This window comes from Pygoscelis adeliae, unplaced genomic scaffold (assembly GCF_000699105.1).
Source record: "Pygoscelis adeliae isolate BGI_AS28 unplaced genomic scaffold, ASM69910v1 Scaffold54, whole genome shotgun sequence".
Lineage (NCBI taxonomy): Eukaryota > Metazoa > Chordata > Aves > Sphenisciformes > Spheniscidae > Pygoscelis > Pygoscelis adeliae.
In genome coordinates this window covers 5,708,355-5,718,985 of record NW_008824982.1, presented here as the reverse complement: position 1 = coordinate 5,718,985, position 10,631 = coordinate 5,708,355, and the positions used below count along the sequence as shown (strand labels likewise).

Sequence of the window (10,631 nt, the reverse complement as noted above, 5' to 3'; positions counted from 1 at the left end):
CTGGCTCCCACCCCGGGGATTGTTCAGCATTTCCCTAAACCTGGAGGCCGACTATCTCCCACCATCTGAACTGCCTTTTACTGAGGCCTGGCAAACCAAGGATATGCAGAAAACTCAGCCACATACCAAAACCAAATAGCATGACGACAGTCAAGCCCAGCACAACTCCGATCACAGCAGCAATAGCAATGATGGTGTCTAGGGAGAACATAGTATCTGTTAAATAGAAGGGAAAAATTGGTTAATGACTCTGTATACAAACCATATCAACCCTACGGAGCTGAGCAAACCTGAGAGAACCCTTGAGCTGCCTGCTGTGTAAATGTCTTCCTCTGTAAAAAGCTCGCTTGTAGGCTGTATGTAGATGTCTACATTTGGTCAGGCTAATCCTCCTCCCCCAGCTCTGGGCCATTCCTGTGGTGATGACCTACTGTGTACATGGAAAGAGAAAATGCTGAACTGTTTGACCACTCAAGGTGGGATTTTCAAAAACACCCACAGAGTGTAGGTCTAACGTTCTGGCTGAAGGCAAGAAGTAATACTCACAGCCTTACTCAGTGTGGGAGCTTGCCTTTAGTTCAAGAATCATACCATAATGCAGAGTGCAGGGCCACAGAGACAAACCAGTATAAATGAGCAGAAGCAAATTTCAGGCCCACTGTTCTGTGCAAAAGAGACTGGATGAGCACTAGCAGCTGGGGATACCATATAAATGTCACCATCTATTACCTCTTAGACACATTACTTTACCTGTGCAGCAACATCATTATTAAAATAGCAGGTCTCTCTTCATAAATTGGTATGATTATTCTGAATAAAAAACTTGATTAACAGAGTAAAAAAGTACAGGACATGCCTTCACCCAAAATTATATCCTCGCTTGTGTCACTGTATTCACCAACTCCCAGCGCATTTGCAGCTGCCGCTCTGAACTGGAAAGTTCCTTCTAAGTTCTTGGCCTTCCATGTGCAAATACTGGCACAGGAGCCATTGTAAACCACCTCCCACAAGGACTTCACTTTGCTGGTGTTGTCAGACTGCTTCCTGCAACAGGCACAGCAAAATAACACAGGTATGTAATTAACGCAGCGAGGGCTGTTTACTGCTCCCCCCCCCTGCTTCTTCGCTTCAGTTCCATGGCCTTTGCAACATCTCTCTGCCTGCAGGAAAGCTCAATCTGATCGTGGGGTTTTGGCTACGAAGCAGAAAATTGTACCATGCCATTTCAGCAACGCTAGGAATCACACATCTTTAGCTTGGCATTGGAAATGAAATGCTAGAACGTTTTGGACATTAAAAGCTCCAGCACTCTTTCACCTGTTTCAGTGTACACCTCACAGCCAAGATTTCACAACCTTCTTATTTAGCTTTCAGAAAAAAATAAACATTTATTTTTGTGGGCTGTTAGAGGTTTTTGTTTTCCTGGGCCCAGAGTAATTCAGTGGCTCTTGTGCATCAGGTTTCACAAGCTAAACAGGAAGCAAGTCATTGGCAGTGAAGACACAATTCTTTAACTAGCCAGTTTCCCGTAGTATCTGCTGACTGCTGGGTGTATTTCTTCCTTTCCCCATTGGACTGAGATTGATTGCTCACAATAAATTCAGAGCTGATTATTCACCAACCAAAAGAAGACCATGTATGTAAACTTGAAAGGCCATATCTGAAATATCATTTCATGTCATGCAGGACTGTAATATTTCATGTGAAATGACCTTCATGAGCATGTCAATCATTCTCTCAACACACTTTAATGCAGAAAAAAGGTCAAATACTTCTAAACCAGAAAGACGTGGGAAAACTATATGTTCATGTCCTTGGTATGTACACATCCCTACCAGAGCTGTATGAAAACCAGGAGTTATTTCAAAGGGCTAGGCTCTATTTTCTAGAATACTATGCAAGTAACCTAACATTTTTCCACCTGGTGTAAAAGGACCATGAAGCTCAAAGCGAAATTCAGTCAAAAGCATCAGCATTTAAATTGCAGGAGAAAAGCTTATTTCATTAAACTTAAAAAAAAAACCCACACTTCAGTGATGCATTATGATTCCAGAGATGAATAAGAAGCTGGAGCCTGGAGAACACAGAAGCTAAAGCACAACCCTGACACAGACCAAGGGACTGTCCTTTCTTTACTCATCCACAGCAAGCCAGGTAAAAACTAGCTGTTGGCATATCAGAATTATTGTGGTCTCATAGCATGCAGGTCAGTGCTGCTGTACACTCACAGAACTGTATGGAGGAAGCTTACAGCACCAGGAAAGTATGTCTGAGTGAAAACTTATATAGGTAAAGTATGCCTGGCTCCACAGCGCTGTCAGTCCTTAGCTTACATAAGCACAGAGTTAACTGAGGAAAAAGAAATCATAGCTGAGTTTAAAAAATTGCTTCCCTCCATCAGTCCTGATTTCAAACAATGTCATAGGAATATCTCAGAAGATGGACCCTCCTCAGTTTTAAATAATGCCTTAATTAAGCCTTGCACTTACTGCCTTAAACAGACCTCTCCAGAGTCATGGTCAAAAAATGAGAAGTTTCAAAGTCACTGCCCACAGCAATATACTCTAACCTGCCCATTCAGCCCTTCCAATGCCAGTGTGTTGTGGTTTAACCTCAGCCAGCAACTGAGCACCACACAACTGCTCGCTCACACTCCCTGCCCCTGATGGGATGGGGGAGACAATTGGAAGAGTAACAGTGAGAAAACTCATGGGTTGAGACAAGAACAGTTTAATAATTGAAATAAAATAAAATAGTAGTAATAATAATAATAATAAAAGAATATACAAAGCAAGTGATGCACGATGCAATTGCTCACCACCCGCCGACCGATGCCCAGCCAGTCCCCGAGCAGTGTCCTCCCTGGCCAGCTTTCCCCCAGTTTATGTACTGAGCATGACGTCACATGGTATGGAATGTCCCTTTGGCCAGTTTGGCTGTGCCCCCTCCCAGCTTCTTGTGCACCTCCAGCCTTCTCAGTCGGTAGAGCATGGAAAACTGAAAAGTCCTTGACTAGGGTAAGCACTACTGAGCAACAACTAAAACATTGGTGTGTTATCAACATTATTCTCATCCTAAATCCAAAACCCAGCACTGTACCAGCTACTGGGAAGAAAATTAACTCTGTCCCAGTCAAAACCAGGACACAGTGCAGGAATAAGTGTGAATTGGCATTCTATAGATGCCTAATGAGTGTGACATGTATAGTCCAGGCAATCTGTATTTGATGACAGAGCACTTTAAAAATTATCTAGTCATCCCGTGTTGGTGGGAATACCTTATGATTCTTTCTGGCAACTTTATAATGCCTGTCCATGAGTACTCTGAACACCAAGATATTTCTACATATATTTTAGCAAAAAATACATATTAAATGCTTGAAATTTGTGATTTGAAAATATCTCCAAATCTTCTAATTCACCAACATATATCCAAATATATCTCTGTATTTCAGGGTTGGTCTGGAAATGTTGTTAGTATATATTTTCTTCTAAGTTTTCCAGGAATTTCTGGAAATGATGGCTACTTAGTTTACCCGAGAAAGAGATCCCATGACAAAGGCCATTTGCATCATTGACATTTTACTTTTCCCATCAGAGCCAAACTGAAAGCCCCTGCACACACAGAGATTTGTTCTGGGCTACCGGAAGAGTGCCTGCACACATAGCTTACCTGCTTTCTAAGATGTAGTAGGTCAGGTTGCTTCCATTGTCATCAGCCTTTTCCCACTGTACAGAGTTTTTAGTGTCTTCTGCTCTTTTTGGAACTCCTGGCTTACTGGGAACACCAGCTTTGGCCAAACAGGGGGAAGAAACAGAACCCTTAAAAAGTGTTTATAGAGAGACAAAGGGCTAATGGGCCAAGAGCAAAATTTAGACGTGCACATGGGTGTTTAGACATACAAAAGGACTGAGGATCTAGATCAATAACCCCCACGGATAATTAATCTTTGGCCTTCTCTTTGTGATGGACAAATTTCAAAATTTTCATTCACATGCAGCCTTTCACCAGTAGTTATGAGTTCACATGAGGTGTTTCATTTCAGTTTCCCTCACTCTTTTCCTCTGTTCCACTTGGAAGTGAACCTCATTTCTTTCCTCCTATTACTTTTGCAGTTATGGTGCTGTGTTATTTATTTTTCAAACACACATAACTATTGGCTCTTAGTATAAGAAAATTGCCTGCTAAATTTTACGAAATATTTTATTTGATTATCCATGTCCTTAAAACAGTCTTAAAATCTTGTTATCCTACACTAATTGCTTACCTGTAGTTTTAAAGCTTGTTGAAGGGGAAGTGCTTTTCACTCCTGTAATATAAACTACTGTTACTCTTACAAAGTAGTTGGTTGAAGGAAGAGTTCCTGTGAGATTGCATGTGTAAACAAGATCTGCTGTGCACGTAGTGCTTGCAGGAGAAAACCAGTCACTTTTTGTTTGCCACTAGAAAAATAAAATATCATCGTGGTCAACTTTCTTGCTCTGCTGAAAATGCGTCACAGTTCTATTCCTGGGTAGATTAACAACTTCTCCACCTTTTAATATTGTAGGGGAGAGATTATGCATGTGCTGTTTCAATCACAGGACTTTGTCCTCTTAGAGACCAAGGACACAAAACCTAGTTTTTTTCTTTGTTTTCAGGAGACCTACAAGTCTTGGCAGCCACAAAGGACAACAGATTAAGTGACCCCTTTGCACAGCCAAAAGGATCCTTCCCCTTGCTTATCTCTGTGCAGCTTGTATTTCTGGATCACTGTGACGTGCCCATGAGTTCAGCTTGCCATGATGCAATTGAAAGGAGGAGGTTTAGTGGAATTGTTCAATGACATTTGTTGTAGGGCAGATGGGAAATGTTTGGTGTAGGCCTAATAAATCTGATTATCTATATCAAGGAATCTACGTGATCCAGTTTAGCACATGACATTTTCTGTGTCCAGTGGTCCAGACATTAAAAACTGAAGCTTCCATCCATGCTGCTGTCACTGCAGTGCTTACTTCTACAGTCTGCACTACTGGACCCATTTTTCTCGCTGGCATTTTCTTGTAACCTCTATCACAGGAAAATAAAATTCAGATACTAGGCTGTAGCTGATATTTAATGCTGGAAACCCCTTTTCTTTCTTGTGCAGAGCAGACATAGGATTTGTAGCTACCAGCCAGGTTGGGGGAGGGCAGTGAGGAAAGAGGGAGAGGACTCTACTGAAACAGGAGACCCTAGAGGAATTCTGTTGGGGTCATCCAGGATGTCCTTTGGCACTATGGAGTATTAAATGTTGCAGCTGCACTCCCCCTTGTTCCTGGCAAACACTACCTCCATCCTGCCCCTTCTGAGCCACTAAGACTGATGTCACTATGCCCAAATTAACCACGGAGACTCTTCATATACATCCTGCCACCCTGTCCTGCTCACCAGGACAGAGTGGGTTAAATTTGCTCTGATCTGGAAAAAAACTAAGGGTTATTTTTACCTTACGCAGCTCAAACCAGACGCTGGTTTCACTGATGTGCAGAGGAGCTCTCCATTCTAGCTGGAAACTAGTATTTCTGGGAACTATGTTGACAGGTGCAGGTGGAGTCTCAAAAGTTTTTGCAGTAACAGGGACGCTTTCAGAAAACCAGTTCTCGTCAGGATGAAAAGCAAGAACCTAGTAAGGAAATGGATGAACTGGACAGTACCAGACCAATTGGAAAGGTGGCTTTAGCAACTCTGAGTGTTTGGAAGACTAGCTATTTGCAAACAAGACAATATTCAGGCAATATAGATATAGGTGTAGAAACATTTTGAGCCTTACATCTGTAGTGTTACATACACATCTTCAGGCTGGAAGTTCATGGCCTAGAGTCCCCTTCCTCAGAGGCTCTTCTTAGTTTCTCATTTCATCTTTCTACCAAGATTCATCTCTTTCTAGACCTTTCTGAAATGCCACAAGCTCTTACACAAGCATGCAGATGTCACATCACATGCTGAGCAGTGTTTTAGAATCACAAAAACACAAGGTGAGGAGGTGCCTTAGCATGCTGCCTTCCACTAAGCCACAATCAAATATGACCTATGTTTGGGTGTGCATACTTACATACCTACATATAGAGGTATAGATATATATATGTATATATATGTATTACCCATTATACCATCCAAATCATGAACGAAAACACAAAATCAAATTAAGGCCAGAACAGATCCCCTCCAGTCATCAGCTGAATATTCTCCCAGCCCATGCATGAACTGTGAAAACCACTCTCTGACTGTAGTTGTGATGCACCCAGTGTGCATTTTGCAGACAACATGTTTATTTGGTTGCTTTTGAAAATGTCGCTCTGGTGATAGCCCTGGTGTCTAGATACATCATTTATTGTTTTCCTTTTAACCCTTCATCTGTAAAGGGAGAAGCAGTATGTTTTGTTCTTACGAATCCACATTGGACATTTTTATTCCTCTGTTATCCTCTGGATACTTGTATACCAACTGTTTACCATTTTGTCCTAATATAGTCCTAATAATACCTATATATGTTCTAATACAGTCCTAGTAAAATGGTATACATCCTTAAAATAACTTCAAGTACTGAAGTTACACAAAGTGGCCTATAATTTCCTTTTTGAAGCTGTGACCTTTTTTTTTGCTATTTCTATGGGACTTCCTCTCTTCCAAAAGTTACAGAAGATAATCATGAACATCCACAGACTGTTTTTAACCATCTCCTTATATAGTTTAAGGCCATCAGATGCTGTTGACTTAAATACGTATAACCTACATAAAATTCTTTAACCTGATCTTTCCTTCTCCTGATCTGTTATGCTACTGTTGGCTTCATGCAGTTGTGTTAAATATCTAGTCACAGGTCTCTTGTTCCTAAAAACTAAACAAAAAGAAGCACTAGATACTGCAACCTATTCTTTCTTTTGTATTCCTCTTCAACATACTAACAGAGCCTTTCAACTGCCTTTTTAGTCCTTGCTACTTTGAACTCCTTTGGTTCCTCCACCTTCTTGATGTTATCTCCACGTTATTATTTTCTGCTCATTCTTACAACAATGACACGTGTTCAGGCATGTAATACTGCCATTACTTCAGGATGTTGCTCCCCCTGCCCTGGCTGTCCAAAAAGCCTTGCTGCCTGAGTCTGACAGCAGGGGTGGCAGGGGGGCTGATGTGTCTGCCCCTCAATTCTCACCATTCATAGCCCAGCATAACTACACAAGCCACCAAAGTTTTCGTGCGATGCTGATGTGGGAGTCCACGTGAACTGCAGCAGCTGATGGATGAGTATCCCATTCTGCTGCTTCTGCTAGCTACCCTGGGGCTGGCCTATTATTATATTTCCTATCTTCCTCTGTCTATGACTTGCCTGGACAGTGGAAGAAACTACTTCTTCTATTGCACTGACAGAATCATATTTCAATGAAATCCAAAATCAGAGGGTTTGCAACCACCCTTCAATATTCTTGTCTACAGAAATGGTCTTCAAAGGCCACCAAATAGCCAAGACCCTACTTGCATTTTTAAATCATTGTTAGCCCTCTGCATTTGTTAAAGGGTCAACATTGATATATTGTTTTTGTTGTGAAGTTTGTATGCATATTTTATAATATACTTTTATTTAAAATGTGACTGCTGCAAGACAGAATCAGACAAGTATTAATTCAGTCATCACCTATATATGGATAAATCAGATACTTTTTGGTTTATTGGACTAAAGAAAAAAATATTTTTAAAGGAAAAGCAGCAGTTGGCAAAATGGCTGAGTCTGCTCTTGATATAACATGTAGAGGTTTCATCTTTATGAAAGTTTCAGATATGTTGCTTTCCTGAGAAAAGCCTTTATCTTTTGGCCATGACCCATTTACACTCACATAGCCCTGTTTATTGCACTACACCTGGTCCTTCACAAGCAGGTCACAGTTCCAGGCATCGTCCTTTGAGAACAGAGGTTACCCATCACTTGACCCTCTCTTAGCATGTTGCATGAATTATCAGGGCAGTAACAGCAGGATTGCAGCAGAAACGCCTATCTACTTGAGATATGTGATGTGCTCCCCAAATAGAAAAGATCTCAGTTCTAAGGTTTTAACCTGAACAACCTATGTAGGAATAAACTGTGGTGTTTAATTTTCCTTAAGACTAAAGGACTGAGAGAAGTCTGCCAAGTTTTGAACTCATATTTTCAAAACACACATATAGCTTTCCAGAAGAGCAGTCTAAAGATTTACAGGTTAGTGAACAAACAGGTAAAGCTGCTTGTAATTATACCTTGAATAAACTGTTTGTTCTGGATTGGAGCCCACTGACAGACCAGGCAAGCATCCCATTTGGAAATTCACTTTTTCGCAAGGGTGCTGCTGGGACAGGAGGTAATAAATTGACAGAGATTTGGTAGCGGATGGATTCTAGAGGTCCATTTGGCTTCAAAGGTTCACTCCAAGATATGTTGATGGTGGTGTCAGACAAAACCACTGTCTTAATGGAATCAACTGCCTCTGGTACTGAAACAGAAAGAAAAATTAATCTCCTTTTAAGTGCAGATCTCACTAGCGTTTTGTTTGTTTGTTTTATTTTTAGAGAAGTCAAGAAATGTCACTGAGGAAAGAAAAAAGTTTATAAGCATATGAATATGATCCATTTACAGGACTGACACTCTACACATGTAAAACTCATATTCTTGTATAGTCAGTCAGCTGCAGACAAGTTCAAAATATTTTGAGGGACTTTTTAGTATCTCCTTGCCTATCCTACCATGCAAGCAGACAAAAAAACCCCCACCCAGATGCTGTCCTATACCTCTACATTTATAGTCATATCACTGAATTCCTGCTCTCTCTTAGTTTCGTAATCAGGGTCTCAGATGTGAGTTTAGTATGATGATGCTTACTTGGATAGGCACTAGAAAAAGTACCCATGCACCATTCCCATTGGAAAGTCTTTTCTTGAACAGAAAAATCTGAAGGATGAAAACCCAAAACTCGGCATTGTTTGCTATGATTTACAGTTTTGCTCAGAAATACATGGTCTGGCTGAGCTGTGTAAGCAAGAAACTGGGTTGCTGGTCTGATGCCCATGCCAGTTGGTTACTCACTAATTGTTCTGGAAAAATCAGCCCTTCCTTTGAAGCTTTGAGATCACAGACTTTGAAATATGACACGCCCCAACTCTACATTAAAAATTCATTTTTCCTATTGAACTGTCCAGATGATAGGTAAAAAGTTAAGAAGTCATTTCACTATCTGTGTTCCTAACATATCAGAATGATGAGTACATATACTATAATTTATGCCCTAGTAGCAAGACTGCAGATTTTTTAAGTGAAATGTGCAGAAGCTAGACTAGTAAAGAAGACAAATTTCTCATTTCACTAGCTAAAACATATGTGGAGTAAGAGTGACACTCTGTGGCAAGAGCAATGCATTAATTTTTTCAAGTTGCCTTTCTTTTTTTTTCATTCCCTCTATCTTGCTATTTGTTGGAAAGTACAGATTAATCCAAGTTTCTTTCCTTTCGTTACAGAATTCAGGGAAAGACAGAGGGAATTCACACAGCTTCAGAGGTGTGAAATAGTGTACACACTTCAAGAGGCTCTAGCAGCATCTGATTACAATTTAAACTAGCAGTTACATTCATGAAATTGAGAACATAAGTAAGTGCCAGGACACATATACATTCTGTTTACAGCTGGTTGGAAATTTTTCAACAAATTGTGAAAAGCTCTGAATGCTGATACAAATACATATTAAAAATGCTCAGGGTTTGGGGTCTGGTATGTTTTGGGGGTTTTTTTGGTTGTTGTTGGTTGGTTGGGTTTTTTTTTGCCTAGGACTTTATTTTGATCCCTACATTTTGTTTTGCTCCAACTAGAGAAGCCCGTTTTGAGTTTCATGTTTCATTTTAACTTGAGACTGAAAAATTCCATGTCAGTGGAGCAACCCTGTCTCCCATTTCATATGCTACCTTTACGTTTTGCCACTGAAAGGGTGTACATTGCTGCAGGATGGCTTAGTTTACCATACAAAGAAGCAACAGTGTGAATTCTTGCCACATCCCAATAGTATTCAATCTTATTCAATCAGTGTGTCAAACAAATTTTACAATACAAATGTGGATTCACATGCAAAGAATTGAAATCTACTGATCATAGGCCAGCTTTTCTTATTTTTTGCCATAGACTCCTTAGGAATATGCTCATAATATTTAGAGATCCACATAGGATGAGAGCCTATTTGCTTGATGCCGCAGATGCTAAGAGATCTGACTGTTAAAAGGAAAAAAAAATAGCATGGTTGGAAGAGAACTTCCAAAGTATAGCATCCCTGGATCCCAAAAGAAGAGTGGCAGTGTGCCTGCACTTTCATTTGAAAGACGTAAAGAGGTTCATCTTAAACAGAGGTTTTCTTAAGGGGAAAAATGTGACTGCTCCCAGAACAAGAAAAAAGGAATGATCTGTGCATAAGACGAGCCACTGGCAGGTCACAGGTGATGCTCTCTTGTGGAAAATGGTGGCAAAAAGAGAGGTTACTTTTTCTATGGATGAGCCTTTAGAGAAACCACAGAGTACATCCACAAAAGAAGAAGAAAGGGAATCATGACCCCTGGCATGTACTTGTTGCCAGCTATTCTGGATAAAGTATTTCCTTGGGCCC

The 10,631-nt window shown here is 40.5% G+C and overlaps 1 protein-coding gene across 1 annotated transcript in view; it reads right to left on the bottom strand.

The window, feature by feature from the left end:
* The window catches only part of ROS1 (ROS proto-oncogene 1 , receptor tyrosine kinase), a 75,131-nt gene that overhangs the window by 23,284 nt on the left and 41,216 nt on the right, over window positions 1–10,631 (bottom strand). Inside the window, 6 exon segments of the mRNA XM_009325691.1 lie at window positions 127–216; window positions 857–1,044; window positions 3,673–3,790; window positions 4,268–4,442; window positions 5,468–5,644; window positions 8,251–8,483. Coding sequence (XP_009323966.1) covers window positions 127–216; window positions 857–1,044; window positions 3,673–3,790; window positions 4,268–4,442; window positions 5,468–5,644; window positions 8,251–8,483 — 981 coding nt within the window.